The sequence below is a fragment of the Haliotis asinina genome, chromosome 7, assembly GCF_037392515.1.
Source record: "Haliotis asinina isolate JCU_RB_2024 chromosome 7, JCU_Hal_asi_v2, whole genome shotgun sequence".
NCBI classification, from domain to species: domain Eukaryota; kingdom Metazoa; phylum Mollusca; class Gastropoda; order Lepetellida; family Haliotidae; genus Haliotis; species Haliotis asinina.
The window spans coordinates 50,272,875-50,292,553 of NC_090286.1; the positions used below are offsets into that span (position 1 = coordinate 50,272,875).

Consider the following 19,679-nt stretch of genomic DNA (forward strand, 5'->3'; position numbering starts at 1 on the left):
GGATGTTTCGGAAATAGAGTTGAGTGAGTAGTAGGTTTACGCCGGTTTTAGCAATGTTACAGTAATGTCACGGTGACTGACATCAGAAATGGGCTCCACACATTTTACTCATGAGAAGAGTCGAATCCAGGTCTTCGGCATGACGAGCGAAACAGGAAATAGAGTTGAGAATCATTTAACATGTCTAGATCTAAACCCACCCTGAAGTTAACCTTTTAACAACACAATGACTAATTTTGTGATATATTTGCAACAGGTTCACATTTTCATTGACAGTGCAACATGGACGCGGCATGGTGTAAGACGTACCGCTCCAGTTACAGTGAGTGTTACACCGCTCTAATACTCCAGCTATGTGGCGCCGTGGGACACCATCAGTGGGCTTCACATATTGTACAGTTGTGGGCAATCGAACCCGGGTGTTCAGCGTGACGAGCGAACGCTTAAACCCTACCACTCCTACGCTATATATGCAGTAGCAATGTTAGAAAAGAGCTGCAACATGAAAATCAGTCAACGTTGAACAACTCATATGGCCGTCTTCTGATTTCTGATTGGTTTTGTGATTTATCTGTGGTACGATTTGGTGCTCTGAGATTTCAAAGGGTGAGAGGAGTGAAATGTGTTTGGTATGGATGTTTAGAATTTAACACACCAGACTGAACCAGTATTGGAAACAGTACATATTTTCACACGCAACAATATATGACCTAAATGATCATAGTTCTTTCAGTACGTCTACAAACATTCTACATCACGACATCATTGTCAGAAACAAACGATTTCAGCAGTTGTTACTTCGTTTATTTATGGAGGAAAATAGCACTATTTCATTTCACACACACCACTGACAACATTTCACCTGGGATAACATCGCCACACAAAACATTTAGTCTTCAACACTACAAGCCTGGTACAAAAGCAACACGGACGACCCGTTCACAATACTCGGCGCTGTTTGGTTCACCGTGTCACGTGTCATTGTCGGGTATCGCTGCGTTCATGGCGTGTGCATCTCGCATGTCCACACCACTGCATACAAAACCAGCATTAGTCAACCCTGACCTGACGAGGTATTTACAGAAATATGCTTCCAAGTTTTAAGATTCATATTTCTTCAGCAATAAAAATATGTTCACACAAAATAACTGTTTTCATTGTAAGTAAGATAGTTAACCGGGGACAACAGGTTATGCGAGTTATAGCACATCCATCTGAAAGTGGTACTTTTCAGTTGGGCGTTGGCCGTTGGGAGCCATATTACCTTTGTCGCAGTGACGTACGTGGCCCTGTTTGAATGGGATGTTTGTCACACACTTTGAAGGTGGGGGAAAGTCAAAATGACCCCGCACAGCAGACAGGATAGGTCTCTGACAACTGTGTCTTTACAGTGAAGAGGATTACACTTGCATGTGGTGGGACCCATTCTTACCTGGCAGGACAACGCATTTTACATCTGCTTGTATTTTCCTGGTACGTATAAATGTATGTATTTATGATCGGCATTACTTGATTTGAGGTTTCAGAGGTGATTTCATCTTGGAGTCAAATAGTTTTACTGTCTTTATCGATATCCTGTTCTTATCACGAATTGAAGACATCGGCTATATCCGCAAGCTTTGTGTGGTGACAATAGGGTCTGTGAACGAGGACATTTATCTCTTGACACCCGACCGCACCCCGAAGTAGGCCAAACTGTCACCCAGTTGTTCGAATTAACAATGAATACAGAACATGATCGGGAAAAGATGGTATAAGGGTTTTTTATTGAAAATTTAAAGAATTGTTTACAATTTCATTATCTGTATTTAATCATTACTCATTCCTGAATCAGTATGTTAGTTGGTCTGTAGCCCGGAGTAATTTTCATTGGCTACGTCTTTCACCGAAAAGTACTTACAATCACAATTACCTAATACATTTCCACGACAGCTGAATGTAGACATGTATTATGAAAATGAAGGCAACATTCTGAAGACATACCACTCACAACCTATAAGGGTGATCTCCAACACTAAAGGTCGGTTACAGTGTTTCATAGCTTTTCAATTATATTCAACTGTTAGTATGACACAAATAATGTTATGTTTCTCGTAGTCGATCGACATTGACAAAGGCTGACATCTGAAATAGGTAAACATTTTTTAAAATAAACATAAAATCTGTTCAGAAAACTAATATGAAATTAAAGAAAATATTAACATCTTAAATTTGCGCGTTTATGGAAGAGGCAGGGACAAAAATGCCCCCATAAATTCTTGCTTTCAAACTTGGCCTCTAAAGTCAATAATAGAGATAAATTTTGAGTAGATAAAAATGATTCAATAACTTATGCTGTTAAGGACGGTTTCAGCTGGAAAAAAACCAAACACATCTTACACTGGAATAAAGTTTATAACAATTACTATTTTATGTTAAGTCAAACTTGGCTGTGGGAGCTTTGAAACGGGTTGTACGTAAACGGGTATTTTTTATTCTAACCTGAAATAACAGGCGACGATAAAACAAACCCTTAATAGTTTAGCTATGATTGTATTCACTTAGGATTAAGTGAAGGACAATCAAGTAACTTATCTACCTTTGACTTTAATCACCAACTACAACTTGTTTGGCCATCTGGGGATCCAATAAACTACAGCGCAGGTACTTACGAAAGGCAATGATAAATTTCATCTTCACGCACTGCTTCTGTACTGCGCATGGATAATATGAAAGTGCTGATTCTTTGAGAGGACATGGTGGACTTTACACCCCTTGCAGAGTCTATGAAAGGCACTAATCCATAGGGGGATGCAAGGGTGCACCCACCCCCTCCGCCATTCTTCTTGAAGATTTTTTATTGTATGACCGTTGAAACTCTCATGAAAATGACACACACCACCTCAAGAGTGTGCACCCCTTCTCAAGAGTGTGCTACCTCCCCCTGTCCCCCAACCCTTTCTCAGAAAGCTGTAACCGCCCTTGGAATTTATGACGGTAACAAATTTCCTCACACGCAGACTGTGCACAGCCCTGCACAAGTCTCGAAGGTAATAGCTAATAGTTTAAATATTCACGAAAACATTATGAATAAAATTCAGACATTGTTCGTCTAACATCCTGTGCCTAGAACTGTCTACTTCTCTAGACTTCAGTTTCGGAGCAAGGCTATGACACGGGAGACATTCTGTAACTTTAACACCTTTGACACCGTCCCCAGCTGACATTTAACCTTTATTATATTTTAACAATTAACTCGAAATAGTAAATACCCAAATGGGTTTGAGTTAGGAAGGTACAATATATTTGCTTACTCAACGGAAAATTAGGATACTAGATTGAGATGAACACACGTGAGTACATAACTCAGTTGCCCAAAACGTTATCCGTAGCTCTGAGTGTATATTATACATTTTTCTGCCTGTCATCATATGACTCTAATAAAACATGCAACTATATACCACACTAACCTTGCTGAGGACAAATTATCAGAGCACAATTTATCACACAAATCATGACCTTCACCTAACCCACTAGTGAAGGTTATGTCCATTGTTCTTGGAAGTGTCCTATTAGCATGACTAATTATCTGCACTAGGGCAATTGTTTCGATTATGAAAAATAAAATTGTAATTTTGATAATCTTCATCATACTTAATAGATTACACGCGTTCTACATAAGTACTCCCACTTGGTGTAAGTCGATTAGCCACCCTCACTAGGGTAGTTGTTTCATTAAACTTTGCTCGGGCAAAGTCCTTGCAGAGTATATTTAATAACTACCTTGTAAGAGTGATTTACCTATACACATGCTTGGTCCCCCTGGCTTGTGTTTTCGATCATGTAGATATTTGTGTATTGGTCAATTTTCTTGTGATCGTTCTACACACGTATTATGCTTTTATCAACCCCTTTCCAACACAATAGTGATAACTTCTGTTTTAGCACTGTTTTTTAAATAGTTTGTCATCCGTGATAGTTTCAAGTTTGACTGTACCTATTCACCAAATGTTTGAATGGTTCTATGTGTGCGCCCGAATCTGGGTGTGTCCCTTCATGACGTTTCTTGAATGTGGCAAAATCATCTACGAAGAATCATATTCGCTACTGGTATAGATAACGAATCATGTGCGTGGTCAGTCGGGCTTGTATGGTGGGTAGGTTGCAACGAGAGTGTCCTCCCATTACGTAGAAAGGCAGTTCACAGCCGCCTTTTAACTACATTGACGATTCACTGAACAGATTAGCTACTACTCGTTACCTACACATTACAATGGTACAGCCCAAACAAAACACAAGAAAACTGACGTTATAGCATTTGTTTTGAGAGATGGCCCAAAAGACAAGTTGAATTTTCATTGCTGCAATATAAAAACAGTTTATTTTCATAAATATTTCGGTTTAACCTTCTCGTCTAACGTGAGCTGACACCATCATAATGAAAACATTGTCAAAATGGCATCTGAAATGAAAGTATCTACTAAATAAAACAACACCAGTTTTTGTTCATGAATTACTCCCTCTTATAGTAGGCAACAGCACTAGCTGTGAGTTAAGAAACTTCAATAATTTTAGCGAAATTTATACAAAAGTGGGGTATTCCACATCATCTTTCATTCCACCAGCAGCTACAGTATGGATTAATATTTCCTTAGTTATTAAGAATTGCGACTCTGCATCTATTTAAATCTTATATCCACTTGAAAGAAATGTGCACCTAAACATTATTCATATGGAATAAGGAAGTGAAATGTTTTGCCCACAAGATTAAGATATATGACGAGTACATTTAATTATGATTTATTTAGAATAAATATTAATCATATCAGTGAGACCATGAATGTGAGAATGTCTTTCATTGATTCCTCGGATGCCCATTTTTGTACCAGCAAAAGTAAACTGTTACAATCTTTAGAAAGTATTGTTAAACTTAGAACACTTGCTGCTATCAACCTTCTCTTACGTGGCATTGCAGGTCTCTCATTTACTAAAAAAGAGATTGATTTCAAATATGTAAATATCTATTTCCATCATTACACAGAGCCATTTATCTATATCGCCCAAACAGAACGTTTTCTCAGTTAACTTCTGCTTGTCCTATTATTGAGAGATGACTTTTTTAAAGTTGGATAATTTGTGTGCAGTCCTTTTCTTCAATGCATAAAAAATGTTTCAATCAATAAATACAAATCTCTCAGTGACAAACCTGTGTTCATATTTGATAAGAATTGATAGGAAAGAAATTGAGAGAAGAAGGCAGATTATCATTTAATCCCAACAAAGTTCTATTTACACACAATCAAACTTATCAGTAACGAACTAATTCAGACTTTCAGACTCATCCCTATTCTACTCACGAGACACTGGACTGTTCCATTATACCCATAGGTGTTAAACTAATTAACCTCCTGGTTCAGTGTCTTTCAAATGGGGCCGTCAACTGCGAGATAACCGCAACGAGGGTCTGGGTGTGTGAAGAGTGAGCACATCATGTAAGTTTACTTTTAATCAGCGTCTGGCCTACTTTGGTACACTTAGACCTTTGAAAGATGGTCTATGAACGCAAGCACGCACGCATGCACGCACGCACACACACAGACAGACAGACAGACACTGCCCACCCATCCTTGGCATCTGTGCACCATATAATAAAACAATCGGTTAAAATAGACCCTTTGAGTTATAACCTGACTAGTAAAGTGGTGTGTTGATATGTGTTGTCATAAATAACATATAAACGTGCAAGTAGGCAAGTAATGGGCGTTCACTGAGGTGCGGCTGAAGTGAACTTGTGACTTGAGTACATTTCTGACAGGCGTGTCGACCATACAAACACCAGCAAAACATTCCACATTTACCAAAAAACGAGACAACTCCACATTTTGACATTTGCCAAGGTTATGTAATCGTTCTTCTATTTGGAATAATATGTATCCTGCCAAAGGTAGACACTGAGACAATATGACGATATTAGCACAAGGACGCATATTGCCACATGACCCCAGAATTGAAGATGACTTCGAATGTGCGCGGTAATGTTTATTGGGGTGATTGATCACACCAAGAATTGTGTCATGATACAGGTAAAATGCATGTTTTTTCAACATTTGCTGTCACGCCAGATCTTCAATACATAGACACACAAATAATCACAATCGGAATATTTTTAATTAAACAGCTGAACATATTTCTTTAAGGTTGTGAATGTGGTGTAACCTTTGGCTTGACATATACAAAATAGTATTTAATCTTAAGTGGCAGATAAATCTGGACAGTAACACTAGACATGCTCTTGTATTCAAGTCTTGGGTTTACCAGATGTTGGTTGTACAGTTAGTTCATTTGCTATCGTTACTTCGAGCAAGACTGAAAGATGCGAAGAGTCACGCACCGACAAGTGTATCAGCAACTGGTACTAGGTACGAATGCTGTACAATGGTTGAGACAAACCAATAAGAAGGAATTTGATCTTGTGTTAATTTGACACCGGGGTGGGTCAACTTGTTGATTATGTTTTGTTGTTTATGTTTTGTCCTCTGCTAGATCTTCTAGATGTTTTGTCCCATACTCTCATATGTGCACTGTCCCCTTAAGCTTCAGTCTCGGTATCAATCAGTTTCAAGATCAAGTTGATTGTGATAGTGTGCCGTGTGTAAACATTAATAACGAAGCTATTAGAAGGAGCCGGACAAGTTTGAGAATAGCAAAGTGCCAATATCTAAAGACGAACTGCAGCAGCATGGTGTAAACAGTCATTGATAAAATATGGTCAGCATAGCCAGGTCAAGGTGATTTAACTCAGGTAATAAACTCGTTAGCCACGTGCTTCTTGAATCAGCACGGACTTTTTTCGGGCATGCTCCTAATAAGGAAAACGCTACTATCAAACGTAAGGCAAAGCGACTCAGCAAACCGTGGTTTGGTAAAAAATGTACACTAAAGCGACGTCAGTTCTTTCGAGCAAAGAATGCATAGGTCTACTCAAGAAACAAAAGTGGCAACAACAGGAGCATGTTACGTCAATAAAGTAGGGAATATTAGCGATGCATGAATAAATATCTAAAGCAGAACTTGCATTTTCTCAGGAAAAGTTTCCCAGACAACATCAAACCGTCACCTAGACATTACTGGAAAGTGTTAAACCCGTGACAAATGCACAGCACTGATCAAATATCTCTTGAAGAAATTCATGATTACTTCCGGAAACGGAAATAAGTGGAAATGAGAATGGAGAATTTGATATTGAAGATACTCCAGAATATGACGATTTGATTTTAAATGGAGTTATGACTGCGAATGAAGTACTGTCGGCTTTAAACAAACTTAAGAAAATACAAAACACTAGGCTTAGATATGATACGAAATGAATACCTTATAGCATCATCGCCAGCATTATTAGCTGTATATACTGACTATTTCAATTTGATACTAAATACTGGTATTTTACTCGAGGCATGGCTTACAGGCATTATTAAGCCTATCTATAAGAGAAGGGGAAACGCCGATGATCCAAATTCATACCGTCCAATTTCGATACTTGTTTCGGCAAACTGTTTACTTCCATTCTCAATGAACGATTAACCACTGCGATAGTTTTGTGAATGCTGTTGACAAATATTTCATATCCCGACGTAGCTACTAAGGTCTACATACTTGTGAATCATGGGAATAAGCAAGCACAGATTGCTACTGATGGTTAAAGATGATTGCTACTGATGGTTCTGTGCGTCAGGGGTGAGCACACAGATTATGGCCCATGTGCAACGACCCCTTAGGTATATAGTATTCCCAGAAATTATTGAGAATCATTTTGCGTCATGTAACTCATTACGTTTATTAACTTCTGGCGTTTTACTTACATAAACATGTTAAAACATCATCCTTTTACAGTCTCACTCTTGTTTTAGTACTTTGTTTGACCTCCTCGCTCAGAATGCATGCCTGAATACGCCTAGGCACACTACCCATCAAAGTTTGTAGGTAATCGTGTGACAGGGTATCCCAATATTGGACCACCTCGGCCTTCATATCTTCAATATTTCTCAGTCCCTTTTGGTTTATTCTGCCCTTCATGACTCCCCACACATTCTCAATTGGGTTTAGGTCTGGGCTGTAACTGGGCCAGTCTAAAACGTGAACATTTTCGCCCGACAACCACTGTTTTGTGTAGCGCGCAGTGTGTTTTGGGTCATTATCATGCTGGAAAATCCAATCATCTTCATACAATGTTTGTGCTGTCGGAAGAAGGTGACCATTTAGAATGTCAACGTATCTTTCTTTTGTCAAGTTTCCCGTGAAAACACACAATGGCGTCACTCCGCGAGCCGATATGCCACCCCACATGTGAAACTTCGGGCTATGTTTTGGTCGCTGGTAGACAGGTTTGACAGTATCTTTGGTCCAAATTTTCACACAATTAGGGAAACGCCAAACAGAACTTTCATCCGAAAAGAAAACATTATCCCAATCTTGATTTTCATGAGCCCGACACCAGTTTAATCGTTTTTCCTTTTGTGCATCTTTCATCAACGGCGAGAGAATTCCACGTTTTTTCACCCAATTAAGTCTCTGTAATTCCTGCCTAAATGTTTCATTGCATACCTGTGGACTTCCTCTGCTAATCATTTCATTTCTGATGTTCTCAACACTTTTCAATTTGCCCCTACTCACAATCTGCCCAAGTCTTCGGCGATCCACAACACTGAATTTCTTAGGCCGACCTGCCACTGCTTTGTGCTCTATCCCGGTTCCTGTTTGAATATTCTTCAAAGTTCTGTATACTGTAGACAGAGGAATACCATGTCTACAAGCTAACACTTTAGCATCAGCCTCACCCCTTTCAAAATCATCTAGAATGAGCTTTCTTTTCTCTCTTGCTGTAAATTCTGCCATGTCAACACAGGAAGCCGTCTGCTCAGACAAGGGAGATAAGTCTTGACGTAATGAGCTGCCTTCTAAGCCTTCAAGAGTTGTCTCCCTTATTTAGTATGCTTAGTGCATAGTGAAAGCCCTTTTTCCAATCTTAGCATCATTAGGAAAAAAAACAAAGATTTTGTCAATAATTTCTGGGAACACTGTACATAACAGCATAGCGTAACAGAAAGTGCAACATATTACAGTGAACTAACTGAAACACGAAATAGTAGAGCAAATTAAACGCACGGCAGTAAAGTGTAACAGTCGGTTTAACACATGACAGTAATGAGCAACAATTAGTTCAACACATGACACCACACAGTAATGTGCAACAATTAGTTTAACACATGACAGTAATGTGCAACAATTAGTTCAGCACATGACTAATAATGAAAGAAACAGTAGGATGTAACAGTAAATGAAACACACGTCAGTAGGCTCTAACAGTAAATGCAATCGTGAAACAGGAGATACTAAGTCCTCCGTAGGAGAAAATGAAAGTAAGAAAATCACTGTGCCTTTGCGACGCTTCTAAAGTGTGTACACTAATTTGTGTTGTCATACATCTGCAGCCTGATCGTGGACCGCTGATATTTAAAAACACCAAGTTGATTATTGGTCCGGTCTTCATTCTCATTAAACCATTCACTGTGATCATTATAACAAATAATGTTTACAAATATAAAGATGACTAGAGAAAGAGACAGAGTTTGCCGCATATGCAAATAGTGGGCGGTGGGGTAGCCCAGTGGTTAAAGCGTTCGCTCGTCACGCCGAAGACCCGGGTTCGATTCCCCACATGGGTACAATGTGTGAGGCCCATTTTCTGGTGACCCCCGCCGTGATATAGCTGGAATATTGCTAAAAGCGGCGTAAAACCAAACTCACTCACTCACTCAATTTACGCAGAATGCAAAGGAAACAAACATGATGACGTCAATGATCTCTTGTGTAGTCACGGTGCCAACCGTGAATCTCCTATGGTGCCCAAATTCGCCGTGTCCTCTGGGTGTACGATATATATTCAAATCCCACCTTATGTACTTTTACGCAGAATGGGGCGGTGGGGTAGCCCAGTGGTTAAAGCGTTCGCTCATCACGCCGAAGACCCGGGTTCGATTCCCCACATGGGTACAATGTGTGAGGCCCATTTTCTGGTGACCCCCGCCGTGATATAGCTGGAATATTGCTAAAAGCGGCGTAAAACCAAACTCACTCACTCACTCAATTTACGCAGAATGCAAAGGAAACAAACATGATGACGTCAATGATCTCTTGTGTAGTCACGGTGCCAACCGTGAATCTCCTATGGTGCGCAAATTCGCCGTGTCCTCTGGGTGTACGATATTATTCAAATCCCACCTTATGTACTTTTACGCAGAATGGGGCGGTGGGGTAGCCCAGTGGTTAAAGCGTTCGCTCGTCACGCCGAAGACCCGGGTTCGATTCCCCACATGGGTACAATGTGTGAGGCCCATTTTCTGGTGACCCCCGCCGTGATATAGCTGGAATATTGCTAAAAGCGGCGTAAAACCAAACTCACTCGCTCACTCAATTTACGCAGAATGCAAAGGAAACAAACATGATGACGTCAATGATCTCTTGTGTAGTCACGGTGCCAACCGTGAATCTCCTATGGTGCCCAAATTCGCCGTGTCCTCTGGGTGTACGATATTATTCAAATCCCACCTTAGTTCTGATTTCTCGGGTTTTCAGCGCAATATCCGTGCTCATTTTCATTAAAAAAGAAATGAATGACACTCCCGTCTGCCCTCTCGCTTCAAACAGACAGTCTCTTCAAGCTACAACTTTCACTGTGCGAAATCTTATTCGAGGATAATTTTAGGAATATTTACAGTAGTTTACAAAATGTCCATTGTTACATTTTTAGGGCAGTGCCTCGTCTTTATATGTTAGTCTGTCAAATAACGCATGGCAAGTACCTTTTCAGATAATCTGAACTGAATTTAACCAGTCTTTGGTTAAAAAGCGACAAGGAAAGGACCGGTGGGATGGCCCAACTGTCCGCACGAATTCTTTCCTTGTGCAAATAATTGATAACAAGAACGATAAATCTATTCCTATCATCGTCTAGCATGTTTGAAATGGCCATATATTATGTTTTTGACAAATGACACCTGATTTTGTAAGCGATGCCACATGTTGTATTTGACATTAGTCTTTCGTGGTGAAACAGGTTTAGGTTGTGGAGTCAGTCCATCTGGTATCGGAATCCACACAAAGTGTGGCTTTGTCAACTTCCATGGACAGACTAGTCTACGTGTAGCATTACAGGTCAGGTATATTTTTTAAGGTTATAGTATTCACATAACAAGTCTACTTTTGCATGATATCTGCCACAAATAGGGCTACTCTATCGTTGTAGAAGTGTATGTACGACATGAGTACGATGCATTGCTACTTATCGCTTGAACAATATGAAATAATCTTCTGTAAATGTACTAACATTAAAATCTCGCTGTTGTATCTGTACCACTGAACCTTGTTGGGTTTTTTTCCTGTTTGTTTGTTGTTTCTTTTGTTTTTTACGTTGTATATTTTTCGTTTTTTTTGTTTTGTTTTGATTTTCTTCTTTTGGGTGGTTAGGGGGTGTCAAAAATCTTTTGTTAAACTGCTTTGTAAAGAACATAAAATTGTTAAAACTCATAATAGTGAGCATTTGACACACAGCGACATGGAGTGTCCAATCACGTATTGTTGCGAAAACTGACTCTTTCGTGTTAGTGGTGGTTACGAGAAACGTAAATTGATTAAAGGAAACTTTAACTGTTTTTTCAGTTTCATGAGTGAGGAATGTCCAGTCAGTGATGCATCAAAGGCCGATTGCAATCATAGTCTTGTGCAAACACACAACAGATCATTATGAAGATAAGAGGTGCCGGTCAAATCAAGAAGCAATTAATGAGTGATCCACAATTTGCAAAACAACTTCAGTTTCCGTCATCAGTATTCCTTCTCCGTGATTCGCTACATGTTTAACATTAGCGTGGCATTGTAACCATGACAACCAGTCAGAGTGCATTATTCCTTGTCATGGTAGCGGTAGCGTTTGGCACAACGCTATTTGTAATGGGTTATATCAGCTCACATTTTCAGCCAATCAAAGACTTTGAGCTAGCATTGGACTCCAAAAATACAGAATATCAGCACCCTGATCCCATAAGAGTTGACAATTATGAATCCAGCTGTCCAAGCGTTCTGCAGAAGATGACACAAGGTCACTGGATGGCACCTGGACAGAATATTCCTACCTGGACCCCATCCGATCCCCGATGTCGGCCACAACAATATAATGCCAGTCAGGCCTGCCACTTGCTGGATGGCGGAACCATCCGCTTCATTGGAGATTCTCTCTTGCAACACATTTACATAGCCTTCCTGATGTCTGTCCGGGGCAACTTCAAAGATGGCGGCATTAGACCCAGCGACACCAGAGGTAAGAATCTGCGTAATAGCGGTAAAGTATGTATTTTCAATCATTAATCCATCATGTCATTGCTGATATAAGTGATTACTTTTCCGATAAAGTTATAATTATTTGTACGAAAATGGTGATGTTATGAAGAAAATTTGTAGGTCAATATTTTACATAAAAAAAATATCCATGGAGATGCCACACAAGTATTTAATCAAAGAAACCAAACAATATTTGAACTGCCCTCTTTGCCATGTTCCAGTGTGGAAGAAAATATGCTCTGGGATGAACATGTTCACACAAACAGCGTGTTTGGGACGATTGGACACAAGGCCGAATATATGTAAAGGCAGGGTGAAGCTCAATTTGAATAAAAACCTGCCACAACTGATCGGTGAGGTTACTGCCAGCTTAAATACCCGGAAGACCTTGTTCGTAGTTGGTATAGACATTCGTGAAGATTACAACTCGACTAATGTTCAGATACAGTATCTAAAGCCAACTCTGGACAGGCTACGAAAGATTGGCATTCTCTGGCCAAAGGTATTATTTGTTGACATGGATGCTCCAGGAATTATGAAACGTTCAGATACCCAGTCAAAATCAAACGTCCTTCTTTTTAATCGAGACATGGAGAAGTTTCTCAAGGAGTATGAGGTACCTGTTTTAAAGACATTTAACATGACGGAGGACGTGCGAAGCTTTGATGGGACACATTATGCGTTGGGAGTGAATGTCGTTAAGGCCAACGTTATTCTTAACTATATACAGGAGCTCAGTGATGCTGGTGTTTGGTAGCTGATTGTGATAGTTAAACCTGACAACATATTGTCGTGTGGGATATATACGTTTTGTGTTGCTGTATAATTGTATATTATATGGTCTTTGAATGTATTCGTGTTATTATTTTTTCAATTAACATATATCGACGAGGACACGTCAGTTCGAGTCTACTACGACTATATGTCATTTGATCCAGTGAATCGGCCATACCTCAGTGATACTGAGCTCCAGATCTGCTTTTCATCATATCTTAGAAACCAACATAGAATTTGACAGATTTATATTTTCCCAATCATCTTTTCCCCGATTTTAAGATTCAAAACAAGTAGTCACCATCTCACTATTGAAGTTGGCCGTCGGGCAAATGTTCCTAGAGAATATCGTATGTGTAATGTATGTAATTCTCATGCAGCCTCCATCTTGCGGAAAGTCGTCAAACTGTTCTCGTGTAAACAAGCATGCTATCTTAGAAATCTTGCTATGTATATCAATGTAATATTTGAGTCCACAAAGGTACATTAACTTTTAATTCATTTTGGCTTTTACCTGCCATCTTTACAAGTTAATTTGTTTGAATATAGTAATTTTGTATTCTCATGTACCACCGTTGGTGGTGTTTCGAGTAATGAATTGTATTGAATGGAATTGACGTATCAGAGGCAGTCGTTTGCTATGTGTGACGGATCTGGGTGTGTGTAATCGGCCCTGGTGTTGGGTTAATTGCAAGCAGCATTCGTAATTACTCGCCTCTTTCCGTGACCTACAAGAAGAACGCCATCCGGCTTGCCTGGATGACATGAGTAGTTACGAATGTTGGAAGTCGCTATAGTAACAAAGACAAAGACACAAACCAGTTTTGTTCCGATGGGGTTGTCCGAGATACTAGCCTATTTCGGGACAAACATACAATGGTACCGTGATGTGCAAGGTTCAGATACATAAAAGATTGTGATAAAACATGAATATATTGCCTCATACAACAGTCTCTCGCATACTTGTGATTTGCTGACATACTAATCCCTTCAAACAAAAGGGTATGTCATATCTTAAAAACTGGAATGAATCATTTGAATTGAATTAATATTTCACATCTAGAACGCCACTGGAAACGAATACCAAGTTTTGGCCGAATACAATATGCTGAAACATCATTCTAAACATTAAGACGATGTAAAACGGTTGGTTTTTTCATGTATTTGTCGTTAGATGTACGACCAATATGACCAATGAAACGCCTATTACATTGAAAAAGGGACAGACTTAGACCGTTGCTGTATGTGAAGCAGTGGGTGGTTGAGGATCATTCTTACACATTAGATAAGGATATACTTCTGTTTGGTTATATAATCTAAACCGATTGCCCAACAAAACAGATCCTATTCGCCACTAGACGGAGCACAGTAGGACCACGTAAGGATGTGGACTGACTTCATGCGGGCCAGACATGTTCGTTAAATATTCAAGCTTCATCATGGCGTTTTGCCAGAAAAAAAAAGAATGTTATAAAATTTCAGCTAGATAACACTAGGTGTTATGTTTTGATCAAACAACATTGCTGTGACTCACAACTTGCATGTTAACACGCAACCCAGAAACATATAAGGACTACCTTCCCCACACACCCGTGAAGATCCGGGTTGAAATTACCCTTTTGCAACCCGTGCTTGTCGTGAAAAGCAACCAACGGGATCGGGTAGTCAGACTCGCTAACTTAGTTGACATATGCCGTGGTGTCCCACTTGCGTAGATCGCTGTTGATCACTGAATTGTCCAGACTTGATTATTGACGGAACGCAGCCAGTGACGGATCCAGAAAGGGAGGGGGGATCCGCCCATGACACCCGCCCTCCCATTGAAGATAAAAATGACAAAATTGCACCCCCACCCCCCTTTTTCAAAAGGCTGGATCCTCCGCCCATGGCGGCCACATAGATGGAATATTGCGGAGTGTGGCGTTAAGCAATGAGCCAATCCACCCAACTGTCCCAAAACATGCGCCCTCTGATCTCCTCTAGTGAGACACTACCCCCGCCGTTATAGTGCTCGAATACTATTTAAATCGGCGTAAAGCGAAACTCACTTACGCATATGCGCCGCCATTCTTTATGATTATGTTGTAGGCATGTCCTTGCTTCTTTACAGTTAACTATACCGTTGTAAATGACGGGACAAAGCCCTTTCCATGTTCATAAACCAGAAACCTCTACTTAAAGCGAATCGGTCTCTATTATGAGTAGTATTAATGAAGCACTTTGAAACAGTGATCGCAAACAGTACCCTGTCAAAAACTGTGGCACCTGTCACAAATACATGCAAGACCAGTCAAAGGAAATTTTAATCTTCTTTTTCAGCTGTGTCGTAGCAGCATACTGCCTCGGGAAAAGTGAATGGAGAATGACGTGAAGATTAGGTAAAACCCTTCTTTGGTCCTGACGAAATCATCACATGTAAAGTTGAGCAGAAGAGGATTTGGCCGGGTGTAACAAAACTTCAACGATTCATAATTTGCAAGAGAGCACAGGACGAGATTGTCTCCCTTTACCTTCGAGATAGCTTTCTTACATTGTAATAATGACAACAAGATACGCTGCCTCATTCAGAGGCATGCTTGTCACTGTATTTGGCGTGATTCTGTTTGTAATGGGTTATATCAGCTCACACTTTCAGCCAATCAAAGATTTAGAGGTAGCATTGGACTCCAAAAATACAGAATATCAGCACCCTGATCCCATAAGAGTTGACAATTATGAATCCAGATGTCCAAGCGTTCTGCAAAACATGACCCAGGGTCATTGGAGGACGAGAAAGCTTACCCAGGCTCAAAAAGGACAGTCAGAATCCTTTTATTACATGGCCTTGAACCACAAAGGAGTACCCAAATCCCTCCAGAGGCCTGACAATCGATGCGGCAACGTAGGCTACACAAACGTGACGACTTTCCTTCGAGCGATTTGCAGTCCCACAGGGCGGACCCCTTGCTGCTACAACTTCAAGTGTGTGAAAAAGACAGAAGCCCAATGTCGGTGTAAAAATTGTTGGGATATCCGACAGCAGATTCATGCAGAATATTCCACCTGGACCCCCTCCGATCCCCGATGTCGGCTACAACAATATAGTGCCAATCAAGCCTGCCACTTGCTGGATGGCGGAACCATCCGCTTCATTGGAGATTCCCTCGTGCGGCACATTTACACAGGCTTTCTGATGACTGTTCGAGGAAACTTCAAAGATGGCGGTGTTAAACCAACAGAATCCAAAAGTACGTATTATCCGACAGGGTTGTCTATTTAAGTTGTGTGTTTATGGGATTAGGGGGGCAGGAGTACAGTAAGTATTTTCTTAATCGCAGTAAAGTGGATGTATCGAATTCTTTTAGTCAGCTTTTTGTTGCAGATATTAGTGTTCACTTGCTTTTAAGTGGTGTGACTGCTTGTTCCTAACTGTCGCTTAAATGAACTAAATAATGAAACCCTATTCTTCAATGGTGCATCTTGAAAACAAGCATACACTTGCTTGATAGCGATACAAGAATCTGTATCGAAACGCCTCATCACCCGGATAAAGAAGATGTTCATCCACAAAGTTTAAAATTTCATCACCAACATCGTGTCATATCCTAGCACATCTAAATTCAAATCTGAGGAAAATGTTCTGCATCTCGTGATTACACTGTATAGTCATACATACAGGTCAATGTTTTGTAAAGCCCTCTTTACCATTTTCAGTATTGAAATCTAAATGCTCGGGGATGAACATGTACGAGGAAAAATACTGCAGAAAACGACTGGATGCAAATCCAACGAATATATGCAGAGGCAGGGTGAAGATCAGCTGGAAGAAACACTACGTCAGTAGACGCTGGACAGAACTGATCCATGACGTCACAGAAGGCTTAGCTGACCGGAGGACCTTGTTCGTAGTTGGTATAGGTATTCATGAAAATTATAACTCGAGTAACGTTCAGATGCGATATCTAAAGCCCACTCTGGACAGGTTACGAAAGATTGGCATTCTCTGGCCAAAGGTATTATTTGTTGACATGAATGCTCCAGGAATTATGAAACGTTCAGATACCCAGTCCAAACCACACGTCCTTCGATTTAATCGAGACATGGAGAAGTTTCTCAAGGAGTATGAGATACCTGTTTTAAAGACATTTAACATGACGGAGGGCGTGCGAAGCTTTGATGGGACACATTATGCGTTGGGAGTGAATGTCGTGAAGGCCAACATTCTCTTGAACTATATACAGGAGCTTAGTGATACTGGTGTTTGGTAGCTGGGTCTTGTATTGTCGTGTGGAATATGTAAGTTTTGTGGTGCTGTAAAATTGTAGATTACATTGGCTTCAAATGTATTTCTGTCAAATGGCGTATAACTTGCGAGGACGAATGTATGAGGGTCGACTTGACCTGGTCGCCATGATGTATCGCTTTACATGACACAGTGTATCTGATCTGGTCACGTGATAATTTCGACGCTTGAGCACACGTCTTGTACACAGAATGAAGTGTTTGCCCACATGTTACCGTACGTTTGCATAACTGCATACTAGGTGAGTTGTACTTGGAATATTGAGTGCATAGTGTTGTAAAGATGAAACAATGTCAAGGTCGTTCGGTATGATCCTAGCAGGTTGTGCAGGTGTTCGTAATGTAAGTCAAAACAGGAAAAGGACAGCCCCCAGTTTCCTCGTCATTTGTCTTGGTCACTACCACAGGAGCTTGTATCGCTTACAAACGGCGCTCGAAAGACATATAGGTGTATAGACCCTACCCTAGTACTATATAAAAGGAAAGGGATGTTACAAAGAAACCACCCTCTCCTCCATCAAAATTACATGTCATCGCGTAAAATATATGTTTAAGGCCGTCAAGCCAAACGGGTCGAAAGCCAGATAATTTCCCTACAAAATGAGCTATAGATGATCACAATCGGATCGTTATTTCAAATGTTATACGCCACGAACCATCGAAAACAGCTACCTCCGCAATTTCACTGAAAAATCATGGATCATCCAATACGGCGAAAACTCACCTTTTAAATTCGTTTATTAATTCCAGTCACGTTCACAGCACCAGCGTTGGGCTGGATTCGATAGGCTGCGGCATTCCGCGGGTCGGAAAACTTCTTTCAACATCAACATGTAATTTTCTCGACAGTAAGCAAGCATTTTCCCCAAATCGCCGGCAATCCTACTCACTTGTCGGCCATAAGTGACCTTGACATTCAAGTGCCCTGATCAGATCCGCACAAACAGACTCGGGCCATCCGATTAGTGGGAAATAATGTATACAGTGGGAAATTGTGCTTATAATAAAATATTCTTACCCATTTACTGTTCCGTACATTATTCAAACTTTAAGAAATATTGCCAAGATCATCAGCAAACAGAAAAATAACCATGTCAGTAATATCCTTGGACGGCGCGTACGCCACCTTCATCAACGCAGATCATTCTCAACGAACACGGCACCGCCCGTCTTGCCATGAAGAATGGGATGATATGAACATTTAAAAATTGGACGTTTGATTAAGAGCATGCCTCGTTGAAACCGAGATGTTTGTCAAAATAGAGGTGGATTCCGGTTATTTCAAAAGACTTACCTTGTGTGGTAATTGGTACGATGGACAGAAGGGCGCCTTGGTCGACCTTAAACGCAAATGCAAATCTCACTCAGATGCTTCTGTAACATTGTTAAACTATCGATGTCAATGAGAATATAAATTAACAGTAGTTGAAAGAATGAGTATGAGACTTAAAACCCAACTCAAATCAACTTTCTGGAAAAGTGCTTATGTATCACGCCCATTATATTTTCCAAAGTAGCAGTCAGATCCCTGATGAGTCGAATCGCTGGGGACCGAGTAATAAATTCGCCTTATCGATGTATTCGAGTCACAGGTATGTATATGAAAGTAGAAAAAAGATGATCGTATACAATTCCTTCATTCAGCACATCATGTCAAAATATAGCACACCAATACATTAGGTGACATCGATCAGGAAAACAAATAGTATATAAATATGAACACATATCAATACTGTATGTTTGATTACTTACAGGAAGATGTCTCTACTGCTGACCCTTACACTTTCACTATGTTCATTGTTATATGAAACACTATATATTTCACGGCAAATGTAAAATGGCAAAAAGTAATAACATATATTACTGCTAATAACAACTATATATACTGTCAAGTGTATTATGTGATAGCAAATATGTCGATAACTTCCAAAAGTCGTAAGGGAAAGTATAGGGAAAGTATGAGGGAAAGGGAAAGTATAAGGGAAAGGGAAAGTATAAGGGAAAGGGAAAGTATAAGGGAAAGGGAAAGTATAGGGAAAGTATAAGGGAAAGGGAAAGTATAAGGGAAAGGGAAAGTATAAGGGAAAGGGAAAGTATAGGGAAAGTATAGGGAAAGTATAAGGGAAAGGGAAAGTATAAGCATATCATCTAACACTAAAACGAATTATACAAATCGATAAATCTGTCTGATCTACTGGTGGCGTCATGCACAGGTTTTTATCCCGTTGCAGATAGATACAAGATTGGCAGAT

The 19,679-nt window shown here is 40.2% G+C and overlaps 2 protein-coding genes across 2 annotated transcripts; both read left to right on the forward strand.

Annotated features, from left to right (window-relative positions):
- Window positions 1–1,225: 1,225 nt before the first annotated feature.
- Window positions 1,226–18,448, forward strand: LOC137291873 (uncharacterized). Its single transcript, XM_067823416.1, has 3 exons — window positions 1,226–1,473; window positions 15,466–16,373; window positions 16,840–18,448. Exons 2-3 carry the CDS (start codon window positions 15,686–15,688, stop codon window positions 17,391–17,393), a joined length of 1,242 nt encoding a protein of 413 aa, XP_067679517.1. The 5' UTR covers window positions 1,226–1,473; window positions 15,466–15,685; the 3' UTR covers window positions 17,394–18,448.
- On the forward strand, window positions 11,914–13,225 carry LOC137291874 (uncharacterized). Its single transcript, XM_067823417.1, has 2 exons — window positions 11,914–12,352; window positions 12,594–13,225. The coding sequence occupies exons 1-2, from the start codon at window positions 11,917–11,919 to the stop codon at window positions 13,127–13,129; spliced, it is 972 nt and encodes a 323-aa protein (XP_067679518.1). The 5' UTR covers window positions 11,914–11,916; the 3' UTR covers window positions 13,130–13,225.
- Window positions 18,449–19,679: the final 1,231 nt, after the last annotated feature.

Excerpts from the sequence above, each read along its gene's own strand:
- LOC137291874 (XM_067823417.1), top strand. The coding sequence starts at position 11,917 with ATGACAACCAGTCAGAGTGCATTATTCCTTGTCATGGTAGCGGTAGCG. Across the intron at positions 12,353-12,593 it reads TAGACCCAGCGACACCAGAG|TGTGGAAGAAAATATGCTCT; the intron begins GTAAGAATCTGC and ends GCCATGTTCCAG.
- LOC137291873 (XM_067823416.1), top strand. The coding sequence starts at position 15,686 with ATGACAACAAGATACGCTGCCTCATTCAGAGGCATGCTTGTCACTGTA. Across the intron at positions 16,374-16,839 it reads TAAACCAACAGAATCCAAAA|TATTGAAATCTAAATGCTCG; the intron begins GTACGTATTATC and ends TACCATTTTCAG.